General features: G+C 40.5%; 2 protein-coding genes across 2 annotated transcripts in view; both read left to right on the top strand.

Annotated features, from left to right (window-relative positions):
• The window catches only part of CEMIP (cell migration inducing hyaluronidase 1), a 99,283-nt gene that overhangs the window by 424 nt on the left and 81,191 nt on the right, over positions 1–17,668 (top strand). The window lies entirely within an intron of this gene.
• LOC138801547 (cell surface hyaluronidase CEMIP2-like) overlaps positions 1–17,668 on the top strand; it is a 68,632-nt gene that overhangs the window by 26,457 nt on the left and 24,507 nt on the right. Inside the window, exons 4-17 of the mRNA XM_069984484.1 lie at positions 429–569; positions 1,131–1,686; positions 3,658–3,827; positions 4,672–4,860; positions 5,888–6,057; positions 6,619–6,828; positions 7,422–7,627; positions 7,781–7,850; positions 8,292–8,420; positions 8,508–8,593; positions 9,507–9,638; positions 10,875–10,910; positions 11,539–11,691; positions 14,215–14,392. Coding sequence (XP_069840585.1) covers positions 429–569; positions 1,131–1,686; positions 3,658–3,827; positions 4,672–4,860; positions 5,888–6,057; positions 6,619–6,828; positions 7,422–7,627; positions 7,781–7,850; positions 8,292–8,420; positions 8,508–8,593; positions 9,507–9,638; positions 10,875–10,910; positions 11,539–11,691; positions 14,215–14,392 — 2,426 coding nt within the window. The remainder of the gene's footprint in view (positions 1–428; positions 570–1,130; positions 1,687–3,657; positions 3,828–4,671; positions 4,861–5,887; positions 6,058–6,618; positions 6,829–7,421; positions 7,628–7,780; positions 7,851–8,291; positions 8,421–8,507; positions 8,594–9,506; positions 9,639–10,874; positions 10,911–11,538; positions 11,692–14,214; positions 14,393–17,668) is intronic.

Raw genomic sequence — 17,668 nt, 5'->3', positions numbered from 1 at the left:
GCAGGTGCATAGTTGTGGCAGATTGTCCTATAAGCAGGTGCAGGGCTCTCAGACAGAAGGTAGTCTGGTGACTTGGCTTCCTCAGTATAGCATCCTTGGTTATTTGCACCCATCACTTATCTGTTCCATTCATTCCAAGCCTCAGCTTCCTGGGTGACTTTGGAGCTGCCCAGGAGGATAGCCTTATATACAGAAGGCAACAGGTGGGTGGACTGAGCTGCTTTCTCTTGGCTGATCTCCTCTGGCTGCTTTATCTGCATTCAGCTTTTGTGTCTGACAGCTAAACTATCTGTCTGTTTGTTCCAAATGACTTTGTGCAAATCTTCCAATGAAATATGTTATGTGGCATGCATCTCTAACCTGTCCTCCATGCCAGCAATGTGCCAGTGCTTTAAGTGTGCTAAGTATGATATAAGAATGTGTTGCAGACAGGTGTCCTGATAAGAAGCCTTATCTCATCCCTTGGCACCCTGGCCATGACGGACGAAGGTCAGCTGTTATAGGACGTGGTGTCGCCCTAAGGCTTGAATCCTCAGCCACCTTTCACTCACTATTAATTCAGGATGGAGGTAAATAATGATTTGGGTGGTGTGATGTCTGCTATAGGAAAATAGGAGTATGTAGGGTCAGTGGTGTTCTCCACAATATGTAGGCATGGTAACCCTAGCAAAATGTACTTACCTATAGAGTAGTGCTCCCCAACTTGCGCACCCCTGACTGCTGAAAAATTACAACTCCTATCATGCATTAAAGGCTGTCTGGACAGGATGGGGGTTGTAGTTTTGCAACAACTGAAGAGTTGGAGAACACTACTGTAAGGTATCTGATCTTTAGCTCTTTGGCAGTCAGTGACTCACCAATGGGAATGAATGTTTGCACTTTGTGGTTGATTTCTGTTGGGTTACAGGCTTCTCATCTGTCCGTTGTTGGCAAGGCTTTACATAAACCTTTGCCAAAATACCTATTTACTACTTTTAATCTCTTGTCAAATGTTAAACTAAACATAAGATGAATGTTCATATCAGCTGAAGAATGTTCTGTTTGCACTGATACAAGAACAATGGACAAGGGCAATAGCATTGAAGAATATCCTGGGGACTTTAGCTTCATCACTGATTTTTGTGTTTCAGGGTCTTTAGTCTTTGCAGACGACCAAATACCAATAATTCTAAGAACTCAGTATATCTTAATTAGAAATGGTGGGTCTCTACACATTGGGTCAGCCCAATGTCCCTATAGCTCTGATGCCACCATATCCCTGTATGGAAAATCCACCGAGGGGGAAGACATAGATGACTTTGGGAAGAAATTTATTGGTGTAGATAAAGAAGGAATATTGGAACTGCATGGAAGAAGACCTCTATCGTGGACACAGCTAGATGCAACTCTGCATCCTGGTGGCCTCCCTCATGGAACATACAAATGGGAGAAGCACTGGGGAAGCCGGGGTATCAATATAAGGATTATTGATCCAGAGACTGGTCAGGTTGAAGCTGCTGACAGGTTTGATACCCACATGTTTCTGGAAGAAGGAAAGAGGCTAGAAGAATTTTTGTCCAAACAGAGTCCTGGTAAGGTGGTGGCTGCAGCAGTGGGAGACTCGGCCGCAAAGAGTTTAAGTCCAGATGTAAGAAGGTACCTAAGAGAAGTTCTGAGCAGCAGATACATCTATCATCTGGGCTACAGGTAACCTTATATGATTGTTACCTAATATTAATAAATGCATGCCCCCCGATGTTTCTGTCTACTTTGTCATCAGTTCCTTACAGTTAGTTACTTACTGCATATGATCAGTCACAAATAGAAACCAGTAGAGGGGAACTACATGTGTTAGCAAGCTAAGGTTTACAGTTTCACTGTAAGCAGTTTAGACTCTTCGCACTCAGTTTTTAATAGACTGAAACAGTTACTGAATCCTATTAAATAATCAGGTTATAGACAAAAGTTAAGCAAACGTCTCATTGCATATAATAAGAATACTAATGTACATACTCTATATCTCATTATTTGCAATAATGTCAGGGCAGAAAACCATAGATGAAAACCAGTGTGAACAGAACCCTGCACTTGTTAGAAAAAAAAACTCATAGCTGCAGGGAAAATGAATACTTAATATAGACCATTCACACAGCATTTGTCTTTTGGCATAGAATTGATCTGTTTGGATAGAATTTGAGCATAGAGGTGAATGTATTAGGACAGCCCAAAGCTGTGAGGTTTCCTATGTAGTATTTTGGTTAGTATTTTTAGCCAAAACCGGGAGAGTAACTGACTCAGAAAAACCATAATGGAAAAGTTTTTAACCTTTCAGTGTTTTGGATCCACTCCTGGTATACTGATTCAATACCATATGTGAATCCAGAGTAGACTAGACTAGACACCCCTTAGGACAAAATAAGTGCTGAATATGCCAAAAAACGTATTACAGCCGACCACTTCAAATTGGATGATGGTGAGTGCCATGACCGACTGTGAAGCCCACTCCCCTGCACCATTTAATAATTACAGATATCAGCAATCTTAAACTACTGCTGTCCCCATATTGTCACCATAATAGTCTGGAATCACAGCCTCTTGACTGACACTGGGTTTATATTTTACTGCATATAGAAGCGAGGGATGAATATAGCGATTCAACCATAGTAGGTTATCTCAGTGAGTGTCACTTTTGATATTCTGGAGACGAGATAGAGTGATCACCAGGTTACTATCTCTAAAGATGCTATTTTGTTGTGAGATCTTTACTACAGGGAATATTTCATGACAATTAGGTTGCATTGTTGTCTGTGCTCTATGATATCTATTATAATGTGTAAACTTATGCTCATTGAAGCTATTAATGGAAACTGCCCCAGAGCTGAAGCCTTTCCAATAAGTGCTTGTGTGTGTCTGCTGGAAACTCTATTAGCTTCCCTAGAAGTTCTCGAGCAGAACATGCACATGTGGGAGCAGGGAAGTCTACCATGGACAGCTCCTTGGCTGTTGATAAGGTATCAGTAGATAGACACTCTAAACACCAAGTTACCTGGACCTCATTTCTTTGTCTGAGACATGACAGCAATGTGAGGAATGTAAGAGGGGAGCCAAGGTGTAGACTAGTCTGCAATAATACCTGCACAGGGTCTGTTCATGCCGCCATCCTTCTCCCTTATCACACAATTACATACTAATGTATTTTGCTATAAATATTTACTTAGCATTAGATGAATTACAGGGTTCGGTGGATCTGAGACACGCAGGGAATTCCATGGTTTTTTCTTCTGGTGTGCTTATAATAATTTGCAGCCCTGACAGGCCTAATCCTATAGAGATTTCTCATGTAATTATTCATTTTACAGGGTATGCAGATGAGTGTTTCCAAACCTGTAGCATTCCAGTTGTTGCATAAATATAACTCCCATCATGCATGAACAGCCAAAGGCTGTCTGTGCATGATGGGAGTTGTAGTTTAACAACAGCTTAGGGAGCCATGGGTTGGGAAACACTGATGTAGATAGCATATCTAATGTGAGAGAACACTGAATAAATGTATGGTGCTGGGAGAAGTCATTGGTGGCCATTTTAAACAGTATTCCTAATTGTATGATAATAATAGGCAACATTGTTTCTGTTTTGTAATGACATCTTACTTTTGGTTATTTTTGTATTTTTTTATAGACAGCCATGGGCACTGGTGGGTGTCCTGGGAGAAGGACCATTAAAGGTAAATGAGGAGAGAAAAAACTATGAGAGCAATGGGACAACTGGACTGGCAATAGCAACAAGAGAATTCCAGACGTACGGGGGAGTATATTTTACAGTTTCTGCCTACAGTGGATGGATTAAAGGTAACAATGTATGGATTATACAGTGACACACAACTTGTTGTATTGATGAGCAGATGCTAATCTTTTGGTATTCTTTGATATTCTCCAACCTGTGGAATGACGACTATTGTTTAACTACAACTCACAGCATGCTGGGAATTTGTGTGGGATATTTGTATGGTAATTGTTAATATTTATATAATGTTTTTTTGGACCTACTTTTATACTGTTATGGTCTTATCATAAGACCATAACAGTATAAAAGTAGGTCCAAAAAACATTATATAAATATTAACAATTACCATACAAATATCCCACACAAAATTTTTCTATTATACATTGTTTACACCCCTCCTCCCATCCCTCCCAGGCAAAAAAAAAAATAAAATATTCTAAAGAAGTGTTCTCCAGTTGTTGTATAACTACAACCCCCATCATGCCCTAAGAACCAATGTGGCTCTGCAGCTGCATTTAGTTCTCAGAGAAATGTTAGCACCAGTGTGCACCAACCTGTGTCTCTTCAGTTCTTTTTTTTTTTTAATTAATCTTTATTGGTTTTTACATAAGACTCTCATGTAAAAACCAATAAAGATTAATTAAAAAAAAAAGAACTGAAGAGACACAGGTTGGTGCACACTGGTGCTAACATTTCTCTGAGAACTAAATGCAGCTGCAGAGCCACATTGGTTCTTAGGGCATGATGGGGGTTGTAGTTATACAACAACTGGAGAATACTTCTTTAGAATATATTGCCCTTATATAAAAATTATTATTCTTATGTCTATTTTAGGATAGACTGACATGTAGAGTGCATCTCAGGACGTGTGATTTCTTTGGTTTTAACACTTTGGCTTTTCCCCTTCAGGAGTTCCGCGGAATGGGTTCCGAGTGGCAGTGTCCAGGGGCATCATCCTGACGTTAGCGGATGATGTTACTAGTTGGTTGCCTGGTAACAGGATAGTCATTGCCAGCACTGATTACTCAATGCATCAAGCTGAAGAATTCAATCTGCTTCACTGCCCTGAATGTAGAAGCAATCAGGTCAAAATTGATGGTAAGAAAATTCTTAGGAAAGTCTCAGCTTACACTCATTGATCTCCCTTAATTTCACAAGGCAATAGGGCTTTCCATCAATTATTTGAGAATAATCATTTTCTACATAATATTTGACAAAATTACTTGTATATGAGACATTCACCTATGATAAAACTAATTCACATTAAGTTATTTATTGGTTTGTTGTGTGCACCATGTCACATGTACCTCATATATGGTTATTGAAAAAGACTATAGACTTCAGCTCTGCCTCATTGTCCACACTACATAAGCAGATTTAATATTTGTACAATTGTCAACCCATTATTGGGTGGAGTTCTTTGTTATAAGGTATTAACGCTCTAAGATTTTGTGGCTGTGCCTTTAAACCCAGTTATGGTATAGAGTAAATTCATATTGGCCACTAGGGGTCATCATAGGAAACATATACTTGACTAAGGCCATTGCACTTTTCATCTTGCTGTGAAGGTGTATTGTTATGAACATAAAACAAGTGTTCAGAGGCATATATTGTGCTGTTAGATTTTTTAAATAAAAGTTTAAGCTTAAAATATAAAGTATGATTGTTTTAATGATGTATCTGTGGCATGGCACTGCTTGTATGTTCTTTGATGAAATGTAATTACCTGAAATGACATTTAAAAAGTCTGTAACAGTAGAATAGAGGAACTGTGTAGGTGATATTAAAGGGAACCTGTCATCACTGTTATGCTGCCCAAACCAAAAGGTCATCAGGGTGGTTACCTTTAACCAGTTCCCAATGAGAAGTTAAATAATACTTATGTATTCGAGCATCCATCTATGTAAAATGAAATGATGTCCCTCCAGCTCCAATGTAGCATAAATGCTGTCCAATAGCCATATTGCCATGATCCCTATGTGTCTGCACTAGGTACAACATTACAGAGTGTATGCAGGTATCGTGTCCTGCAAAAATAGGCAGTTTTTTATCATTTCTTTTTAAGAAACTGGGATTAAAGTAATATTGACTGACAGATAAAACAAATGTGAAATCTGTTCTCTAGGCTACCCCCTGTATCTGCATGTTGGAGAAGTACTTGATGGCATTGATATGAGAGCAGAGGTTGGACTTCTCACACGAAATATTGTTATTAAAGGGGAAATGGAGGCCTCTTGTTATGGTCATAACCATTGTCAGTTCTTCAGTTATGACACCTTTGGGGGCCAAATTAAGGTAAAATATTTTGCTCACTCTCATTGAACATGATTACTTAAAGGCATTATTTGGCATTAGGATTTTTTTTTTCATATAATGCTGCTTTGTTGTTATGCTTACCTCTCTACTCTCTCCCAGTATCCTGTTTCGGCCTCTCTGGTGTCTTAGGAGTGTCAGCCCACTCAGCGAATCACTGGCCACTTCGCTGTCACGTCTTAGTCATTGATTGGCTTAGTGGGCTGTCATTCCTGAGATGAGTTTGTCTGGGAAGTGGCTGTGGCTGCAGTCAGCAGGAGACACTGGAGAGGCTGCTACCGGGGAGTGTGGAGAGGTGCGACATAAAACGTTTATTATGTTCTCCCGCATTATGTAAAAATTTCCTAATGCCGGTTAACCCCTTCAAATCTGAAGTATTTTGACAAACTGTAGACATACTTGAATTGTGTTAAATTACAGAGAAAGTAGACTATACCATAATGTTGATGTACTGTATAATAATTTGAATACTGCAATCCTTTCTTATACTTTTTATTCAATATTTTTGATTTATAAAATTTTATTTTTTGTATTCATTCTCAGATCCAAAGGCACTTTACTTCAGTTCACCTGTCAGGGGTAGAGCTCACCAACATGGGGCAGCAGATATTAGGAAGTTACCCAGTGCACTTTCACATGGCTGGATCAGTGGATGAAGAAGGTGGCTACAACCCTACCACCTACATTGATAATCTTGCCATCCATCATTGTTTTTCCAGATGTGTCGCTATTCATGGAACTCATGGTCTCTTGGTATGAGCCCTTGTTTTTCTGATATTTCTCTAGTTTAGTCTAGTCTATGACCTCAATCATTGGTGTACATCATCCCTTGGTGCCCAACACCTGCCTTCAGGGGGAAAGTCAGGAGACCATTATATACATTAGATCATGGGTCTCCAAGCTGCGACCCTCCAGCTGTTGCAATACTACATTTTCCATCACGCCTGGACAGGCAAATCCAAAGCTTTAGCTGTCCGGGCATGATGGGAATTGTGCTTTTGCAACAGCTGGAGGGCCACAGTTTGGAGACCCATGCATTAGCTGGTCAGCCAGTCCTGTTGAAATCAGCCAATATTAAACTAATGGCCACAGTTATACTTACAGACTATGCCTGACCTTCATTATTGTCATTATTAGCAAATACAATTCATACAATATTAATACGGCCTTTTCATATTTTGAGATTCTGTTTTATGGTGCGTTCACACCTACAGGATCTGCAGCTGATTTTCTGCAGCAGATTTCATTTAAATAACTGAACACAGCATCAAATCTGCTGCAGATCTGCTGCAGATCCTGTAGGTGTGAACACACCCTTAATGTCTTTCTTTTCTCCTGTCTTCCAGATTAGAGATACAATAGGCTATGACACACTTGGCCACTGCTTCTTCCTGGAAGATGGTGTGGAGCAAAAGAACACCTTCTATCACAATCTTGGACTGGTCACAAGGGCTGGCACTATCCTACCTACTGATCGCAATGAGGCCATGTGTCTTGCAATGCGGGAACATGTCTATGGGGATTATGTCCCTGTGCCCAGTGCAGACTGCATGTAAGTTTTGAAAAATGTCATGCTCTTTTATGATACCTATACACTGGTGTACATAAAATAAATACAATATATATATAATGTAAATTGGTGCCAGGCTTTATACAGGCCATCCTGTGTGTGCGCAGTTTGTAATAGTCTTGTTACCATTTATAGGGCTGTCAGTACATTTTGGATCTCAAACCCTAATAATAACTTGATTGGCAACGCTGCAGGAGGAGCTCAGGTTAGTAGAGATATGTTCACCAAATAAAAGTGAATGAAACCAGCAGGTTAGGTTCACGTCTGTGTCAGGGACTCCGATCTGAGCCTCTGTCACATAATCCATTCAAATGACTATAGAAGAAACACTGCTTGCAGTATTTATTTGGTCAAGTCATGTCAGATTAACAAACACCACAGCAGAAATATGACAGACTCCAGTTAAGTCCATGGGGTTTCTTGGAACCCATTGGTGTCCATTGTGCAGCGGACCACCTAGCTTTGTTGACCACTCCCAATTGGAATCTGTGATGGAGCCTCCGATGCACATGAACCTAGTTGATGGACTTTATATTAGTATTTCAGGAGTTCTAGGTTATCTAACATTAAACCATTGCAACAATGCTTATATTTTGCTTGACCTGCCATACATGTTTTTAGAATCTTTATTTATTGGCCTCTCCAGGATGTTGGCATATGGTATATATTTCATCGAGTACCATCTGGTCTTTCGGAGGGCCAGTATCCAGAAGGGCATTCAGAATTTACTCCTCTGGGAATATTCCTCAACAACAGAGTACATTCCAACTTTAAGGCAAGTCTATGTATAGTATACCCTGATATATAGTTATTATGTAAATGTCATATAACTTTGGTGACTGAATTTTTCTCCTTTCTCTAGGCTGGTTTATTTATTGGAAAAGGTGTAAAGACAACAGTGGCAAGTGCAGAAAACCCTAAGGAGTATCTAACGGTAGACAATGCGCGGTGAGTTGTCAGTCATTGCATTGCATATAGCATTGGTACTGTTCACAATCGAGGTTCATTGGTTTCAGAAATTATAGAGGCATTGATTAGGTGTTATAGTATGTGCAAGTCCACACTGACGTGCTGTGACCAATTATTATTCTGGCCTTTAACATCAGCTGTTTTTGGCCACAATGCAGCAGTGCCAATGCCACACATGTGACCATTCCCGAATGTTTAGTAATAATGTATAATGCTGCGTTTACACAGAACGATTATCGTTTGAATTTTCGCAATAACGATCGCATTTGAGCGCTAATCGTTGCGTGTAAACACAGCAAACGATCAACCAACGAGCAAGAAATCATTGATTTTGATCATGTTCTCAAATCATCGTTCGCCATTCGCTAAAAATTCGCAGATCGCTCCGTGTAAACAGTCTTTCAAAGATTCACCCTATGTGAAAGATGGGCTTAAGCGATCTTAAAAACGGCCGCGATAACAATTTTTCTAACAAATTTTCTACCGATTTATTCGTCTAAACGCTGATCATTATTAAAAAGAAGTTGTTGCTTCAAAAGCATTTTACGATTGATTGGGCAAATTATTGCTCCGTGTAAACGCGGCATAAATCTGGAATAATAGTGTTTCCACCTAGATTAGGCTGCTCTTAGATGTGGAAGTGATGGCCTGGAGCTTCCACGTGTGTTTCATCATTGTGGCCAGCTAGAGTTATCAACTAGTACTCGAGAATCCCTGATAATTGCAGTTGCCACCTGGCCTTTCTGCCGCTTAAAGTGGCAACCCTTGGTACCGGTTGCAATGATTAAACCCATGCAGCAGCCACAGGCTATTACCAGAGCAGCCAGGTGAACCAATAACAGTTGTCTCTTCCCATGTACATAAAGCTAAATCTTTTTAATTTATTTTTTAGCTTCCGTCCTCACCAGGATTCAGACCCAGCCAAGCCTCGTGTGCCTGCTCTCATTGATAGACTTATAGCATTCAAGAACAATGATCATGGTGCATGGGCCAGGGGCGGTGATATCATCTTCCGGAACTCAGGGTACATTACTGTTTATCAGTTATCCTGTGAATAAATATTAAGTTAGAGGGAGATTCTAGTGCAAGGAAACATGGAAAGTCTAAACATAGAAGCCACTTGGCTTACTGGGTTTCCGTAAGAGATGGCTGGACCATGACTGTGGCATTAAGATGACCTTGATCCATTAGTGATGCAGCCTAGAGGTGCCCATAACTTTATACTAAAGTCATCCATGGGTATATCCGAAACATAGGGTGTATGGGTGTCACCGGACTATTCACCAACAGGTGATGTTGGTGGAGAGATGTGTCGGACTGGATGGATTTGCATTGTCTAACCCTTTTGTTCTGGGGGGGGGGGGGGTATGCCAATGCCAGAGCTGTATGGCTGTGGCTTACCCCTTCCAATAGGAAGCACATGTTTGGCCATGCTGATTATTTATGTGTGTGAGGAGGTCAGAAGAGATAACTGTTGGCTGAATGAGTAATTGAAGATGTATAGGCACCTTTAAACTAAATGCAACTTAGGGCAATACATAGTATGCCTCTCCTATTAAAGGATGATACCTGTTCTGCTCCCCGACACTCCACTTCTTCCCCCTGGGTGCGGAAGTATATCGTGAGCATCATATTTGAATGCAATGTTCAATAGCTTCTTGATATTACTGATGAACAGGTAGAACAGGTAGGACTTTCTCTCTTTCCTTGATAAACCCCTTTAAGGTCAACACGTTTGTGTCATGTTAATATAATCACATCACCAGATTCCAACAGATAAAGTAAAATTTTGGTCTTCTATGTTGCATTTAGTTTGATCAATAATCTGAAGTTATAATAGAGCATGCTTTAATCGCTTGTTGTCCTTTCTGGGATAGCATTAATTTATATAGCGCTCACATATTCCACAGTGTTGTACAGAGATTTTATCATTGTACCCTGTCCCCACTGGGGCTTACAATCAGAGTGTGGAAGGAAACCAGTGTTTCTGGGGAGAGCATACAATGTCCATGACCATAACCAAATGTCACTCCGGATGAGTTTGAACTCAGAAACCCAGCACTGCAAGATATTGCAGCAATGCAAACCACTGAGCATTTACAGTTGTCTCTACATTCCTGGAAATTTTTAGTTTTTTTTCCCCACCAAATCTAAACCTGATGTTTTTTTTTCTCAGATCTTCTTATAATAAAGCCCTCTTTTAAGCTGCATCAGACATAGATTTCCTTGCTCTAATGTTTTGACCGTTATGCTCTTCTAGGTTTTCAGACAATGGCATTGGACTTACTCTAGCCAGGTAATAACCCATTTATCATGAATTAATTAGTTTTATTGGACGTATAACAGACATGGGAAAGTTACTCTGTATTTCTCCCACACTTGTAATTGGACTATTATGTTATCGCTTTTATGCCATATTTTCTTTTCTCTACTCTTCTTCTGCCACCTAGAACTTGCAAAACGCTAAAATGTTTTCTCAAGGAAATGACCACTTTACTCTTTACATGTGTGCCACTCCTCTCTCATTCTGTCACTTCTCACATCTGGGAGATGCAACTCTCCTCCTGTTCCAGCTACCAAGATCTGCACATACAGTGAGGTCCGCTCCAGGCTATGAATCACCAGTAAATGTATGCACATCTTGTACTAGGCTTTTCTTTCCTGTAGCTAAGCTTTCTCCCTCTCAGTAATACCTGGCAATAAACCAGTCATTTTCACACCTCATAATTAAATTCCTCGAAGTGTAATGCTTGGGAAGGAGACCTGGAATTCCATTGAAAGTATTGCAATGTCTATAATTATTTTAGTTTTGCTACTTTCTGTTGCAGAAGTCATACATTGTTTTTCCTGCAATAAAATTAGTGGTGACATGTGAGCGTTATTGTAGATTTATTGCCTTAAGGATATCTATATTTTTTTTCCAGTGACGGAACATTCCCAACTGATGAAGGATCAAGCCTGGAGATAACAGATTCCATCTTTGTAGGGGAAAGTGATAATGTGGGCTCAAGTGGTGGACAGAACAGCTACTGGGGGCGTGGAGGGTCGGGTGAACAAAGGTCGCTTCCCCGAAACAAGTATGTGTTATTCATGAAATTACCACTAGTTTTATTCCTACTAAGTGATAGAAGTAGTAATACCAATACAATGCACATTCGTAATATATGATTATGCAACTTAAAACTTTGAGTAATGTTCCATAAAAGTTTTTTTTTTAAGTCTGTTCCTAGAACATGATGTTCTACCACAGCGGGGGGAGATAAAAAAAAATCTAATTCATAGACAGTGTAAATCTAGACTAGGCAGCCTAAGAATAACAGTGGCTTATGCCCCCTTGAGGCGCAGGCAGCTTTATTCTTTTAAATGAATATGCTACTCTATTATACTTGTACATTGTGATTTACACTTTTAGGCTGGGTTCACACTACGTATATTTCAGTCAGTATTGTGGTCCTCATATTGCAACCAAAACCAGGAGTGGATTAAAAACACAGAAATAATCTGTTCACACAATGATGAAATTGAGTGGATGGCCGTCATTTAATGGCAAATATTTGCTGTTATTTTAAAACAACGGCTGTTATATTGAAATAATGGCCATTATTTACTGTTATATGGCGGCCATCCACTCAATTTCACCATTGTGTGAACAGATCCTGTCTGTGTTTTTAATCCACTCCTGGTTTTGGTTTCAATATGAGGACCACAATACTGACTGAAATATACGTAGTGTGAACCCAGCCTTAAGGTCCTAAAATACATTAACCCCTAGACGACCAAGGACATACCTGTACGCCTTGGATGCCTGTCCCCAGACGACCCTGGGTGTACAGGTACGTCCTGTATTATGAAGCATGCTTTAGAGCGGTAGGAGTAGCCAGGCCCTTACTGCTAATGGCAGGCTGCAGCGATCTCACTGAAGCCTGTCATTAACCCCTTAAACGATGCAGCGTTTAAGTGTAATTGACAGGGGCAGCTCCTGTCACTTACCGATCGGGAGCCCTGCAGTCACACTGCTGTGTCAGACCGCAGGAGGTCTCTTACCTTCCTCCGTGCGGTCCGATCAGCAATATGCTCATTGAGTCTGCCACAGGCAGGCTCAATGAGCAAAGCGCCTATTACACTGATCAATGCTATGCCTATGGCATAGCAATGATCACTGTATGCAATCTAAGTATTGCATGTAAAAGTCCCCCAAGGGGACTTAAAATGGGTAAAAAAAAAAAAAAAGTAAAAATGTTTTTTTTACAATACAAAAATAAAATCACCCCCTATCCCAATATATAAATAACACATATAAAAAATAATTAAACACATAAACATATTATATACCATAGCGTGCGTATCAAAATATAACAAATGCCATTCTGTACGGTGAACGACATAAACGAAAAGAGGGGAAAAAGCGCCAGGATTACTGATCAAAACGCCTGAGCTACACAAATATGGTATTAATAAAAATTAGAGATCCTGGTGCAAAAATTACACTCCATACAGCCCTGTAGGTGAAAAACTAAAACCTTTATAAGAGTCACAATAGGACCATTTTATTACCAATTAATTGCAAAATCAAAAGGATTTCATTAAAAAAAAAAAAAAAAAACATTAAAAAATCTGTGTAAATCTGCATATGATTGTGTTCGGACTGACCTATAGAATAATGGTATCATGTCACTTTTACCGTATAGTGCATTACGTAGACACAGGAACCCCCTACAAGGTACCATATTGCATTCTTTTTTCAAATTTGACCAGTTTATATTTTCATAAATAATATTTTGGGGGTTCCATCATACATGTTATGGTAGAGTCAAAGACGCCATTACAAAGTACAACTATTCCTGTAACAAACAAGTCCTCACATGGCCTTGTAGATAGAGACATGAAAGTGCTAGAGCTCCTAGAAAGGGAGGAGGAAAAAAATAAAGCGCAAAAATGAAAATTGGCACGGTCCACTGGGTCATTTTGGGCCTGGTGCTCAAAGGGTTAAAGAAAAGTTGTCCAAACCCAATAGGACCATGCCTGGTGACCCGCTGACTTTCCCCCTTATGTTGGGGAAGAGAAGGGTCGGTCACAATAAATTTTAACACCTGATTATTTTTTTTTTATCCCTAAAAATAGGCCACCACAAGAGAATTTAACAGCGGATTTCACACCATGTCTCAGTGAAAACATAGCAATGTATTCATGTATATGGCAGAACCAGAACAATAGCTTTTGGCCAAATGAATGTTCAGCCAACATCTGTTGAAATTATATGGCCAGTTTTTGTATAGAAAGAGATTGGCTGGGTGTTCAGACCCCCATTGCTAGATAGAGCTGGGGGAAGCACTTAGCTGGGCGCTTCACTCCTTGCTTTGCTGCTCTCCTTGTCTCATTGCAGGAGTAATACTTTATATACTAACTATAGAGTATATAGCGTTTAGTGGGGGTCTGAAGTACCAGACTTCATTTTAATATATTATCAAACATTTAAACAGGTCAAAGTTTACAAGGGCCATTACATTACTTTGGACAATTAGACTAATTTTAGGTTGCTCCTGTGTGAAAGTACTGACATCTGAATAAATGATGGATGTTTCTGTTGTTTCTGAACCCAGGACATTCCCTATTCGTGGATTTCAGATATACGATGGGCCGGTCCGACTTCTACGATGCACATTCAAGAAATTTGTCCCAACTGCTGAACGACCTTCCAGTGCCATTGGATTTTCCTTAAAGAATTCCTGGCAAATCACACCTCAGAATAACATATCTCAGGTCAAGATGGAGAGAAGCGTAAGTAAAATTTGCCTAAAAGGAGGGATATTATGTATGGAACTCATCTGTCATTAATGTAGTGCTATGTTGTAGAAGGAGTTAAACATGTGGCCATCATTACATAAGACAGCCTGATTGTTTTTAGTAGACTCTCTAGGTTTATGGAGGCCAGAACCAGGCGGTAAGCAGAGAGATAACATGCTGAGGAATCTGCGGCTTTCGCTGAGTTCCAGTCTGATAGTTATTTGTGTTGGCAGCTTGACGCTTCTAGAAATGTATTTGGTAGCTGTGTGTGTCTTGCAGGTTGGCCTGACCTTTCTCCTGAGCTTGTATTCAGCTGCGTTGATATGCTTTTCATTATCCGCCATAAAATGGAGGTATTGTTTGAACCAGTTCAGGGCTACACCCTGAAATGCCAAACCCGCTGAGTCTTGTAGGTGAAAGACATTAAGTGGAATGATGATTAACCAAATGGTGCCAGAGAGGATGCATCTAAAGGCCCAGCCATCATGGATTGGCTCTTGTTAAACATGCTCCAGCTGGCTGACAGAGAGTTAAGATCCATAAAACTATATGCAAACATAAATCTTGAGAAAACTATTCAAACAGAGTCATAGTCTATACGGGGAGAAAGTTATGTCCACATATCCCCACCTTAACCAAATGACCGGAATATTGTTACAAGATGCTGACGTAGGATTAGCTTCCCCACGTAGACAGCATACAGCTCTCTTACTATAGAGATTGAGTGGCAATTAATGAAAGAAGAATCAGAAAATACATATTATTTCATGGCCAGGTGCCAAAAAGATCAGGACGTAGCATGTTAGCTTTCTCTTTTCTCTTTAATTGTAATGTGATTGTAGCTGGTGCAGACTCTCTGTCAATAAACTTTACTTAAGGTGACTGAACTGTTATAAGCATGACTAAGCACTGTGTTAGGTGCCAGCGGTATTCTTTATGCCATAGCCACCCATGGCATCATTCTGATGATGCATTTATCTACATTGCCAAGGCTCACTAAACACATACATATAAGGTCTTCTCAGCTTTGATCTGTAGTTATGTAGCTACATGTCCATTGTAAACTTTTACCTGTACATCACCTTTCTTAATAGGACTTAGGGCCCTATTCCACAGGAACGATAATCGGCCGATTATTATTATTCGGCCCGATTTGGCCGATTATCGTGTCATCGGCTGATCGTTCATTTAGGGCCAGACCTAAAATCATCATTCCCCCACCGCGCATCGCTACGGTGGAATAGCGGTGCACGGTGGCAACCGACGATTTGAGAAGCGCAGCATACATTACCTGCAGGGCTTCTCCTCCGCTCTGTCTTCCTCCATGGGTCCCGCGCGCTCTAGCTTCAGAATGGCCTGTCAGCGCTGTGATTGGCTGAGTGGCCTGTCAGCTGACAGGCCATTCTGAAGCTAGAGCACGCGGGACCCGGGGAGGAAGACAGAGCGGAGGATAAGACCTGACAGGTAATGTATGCGGCAAGGGCTGCAAGGACATCGGTAACGATGTCCCTGCAGCCCTCGCTCAACGATCATCGGGCCGTGGAATAGGCCCAGTAAACGAGCGACGATCTAGCAGATCGGCGCTCGTTTACATCGTTGATCGGGCCCCCATCGGCCTGTGGAATAGGGCCCTTAGGCTGATCTTTTAGGCCCTGAGTAGTGTTGAGCGGACTTGTTCAACTGTTCAGTTTCAGCAATGCTCTGCGAATCCTCGGTATTTGACTCCCGGCAGCTTGAGAAGTTGGATGCAGCTCTAGGGCTGCCATAAAAAAACATGAATACAGCCTGTGGGCATATCCATGTTTTCCAGGACTCCCTAGGGCGGCATCTAACTTCTCCAGCCACCAGTAGTCAAATGCAGAGCATTCGAGCTCGGAGAACAGTGCTGAACACCTGTTGTGATAATGTACTACTCCTAACAGCTTAGTCGCTAGATGGTGGGCCACTTATGAAAAAGACCATCCTGCTTCTTTTAGTCAAGTGATGAACCCCCTTTTAAAGTCTGTCAACTGGGCAAAATGCCTCAAGTACATTGTAGATGCATGTCTAGCAGTCAAAGATCTCCCCCCAAGAGGTACACTACCTAAAAGTGGCCTCTGAAAGTTTTTATAGGGCAGTGGGGGAAGCTCTTTTACGTCCTCTTGTGGCAACACCCAGTGTCTAATAAGATTACACCCATTCTACGTAACATAAGAGCATGCCAGGTTCTGCAGCAATCCAACATTTCTGCCTGGGTGCATTATTAGTAAGTGTATATACATAAATGCACAGCTTGTATATAATCCATGTATTATGAGCACTCTCTGCCAATATGGAATAATTAATTTCTAGCATATAACTGCAAAGACTTTACACAGCAGAGATGAATAAAAAAGAATTAAATTCTGTGTATACAAATGGACATATTACATTGCAGTAACTATTAGTGTAGGAGATACAGGATGTCCACATCATTTGTATTTCCTACTCTCAGAAACATTTTCCTATTGTCTTAATTTCCCGATTTCAATTATTCACAGTGTAAAAATGTTTTCCAGGCTGAGCAGTAAACAGCCGTGGGGTCAATGACATTTTTGACATATTAGAATGTAGTTACTGTGTGTTCCTCATACCTTCCCATAGGGTAGGTGTGAGTGCAGCAGTGGCACACATCTGTTTACCCATCTGTACAGGCTGGGACCATTCCTGTAAGCCGGCTCATTTTGCTCAGTGCAATGAACAGTGTGTACAATTCCCAAAATGGAAATGGTTATCTGTCCTGTTCCTTCTTTAATTTCTAATCATTCTGCCCCTGGACGTGTAATAAACAAGTTGATTTATTCAGTAGAGCCGAGGGGAAGATTGTGTAATATGATCTGTGAGCGTTTCTGTGCTTCCTTTGCAGGCATACAGACATTAGTTGGATCTCTGTCACAATATAATAGGATTCTTAGTGTCCTCTATTTGATGTTACCCTTTTTTTAGTATTGTATATACTGTAGTATTTACTTAGGAAAATATATGGTGACTATGGCGCTTATGTTGTGTTACAGCAACTAAAGATATTCTGTAACATATAGAATGTCATGTGTTGTGTCATATAGAATGTCATGTGTTGTGTCATATAGAATGTCATGTAGATGTGTTTCGAATCCACCTCGGATTTTAGTAAAAATGCTGAACAAAATAAGGCCCAAATTCTGACCAAAATACTATGAGTAAACACAGCCTTACAGTCATACACCAAAATACACATACTAGTCTATGGGGGATTCAGATCCCAGCAGCAGA

The sequence above is a fragment of the Dendropsophus ebraccatus genome, chromosome 1 (genome assembly GCF_027789765.1).
Source record: "Dendropsophus ebraccatus isolate aDenEbr1 chromosome 1, aDenEbr1.pat, whole genome shotgun sequence".
In the NCBI taxonomy this organism is placed as follows: Eukaryota; Metazoa; Chordata; class Amphibia; order Anura; family Hylidae; genus Dendropsophus; species Dendropsophus ebraccatus.
Note: the sequence above shows the minus strand (reverse complement) of the source record. Positions and strands in the feature narration are given on the sequence as shown.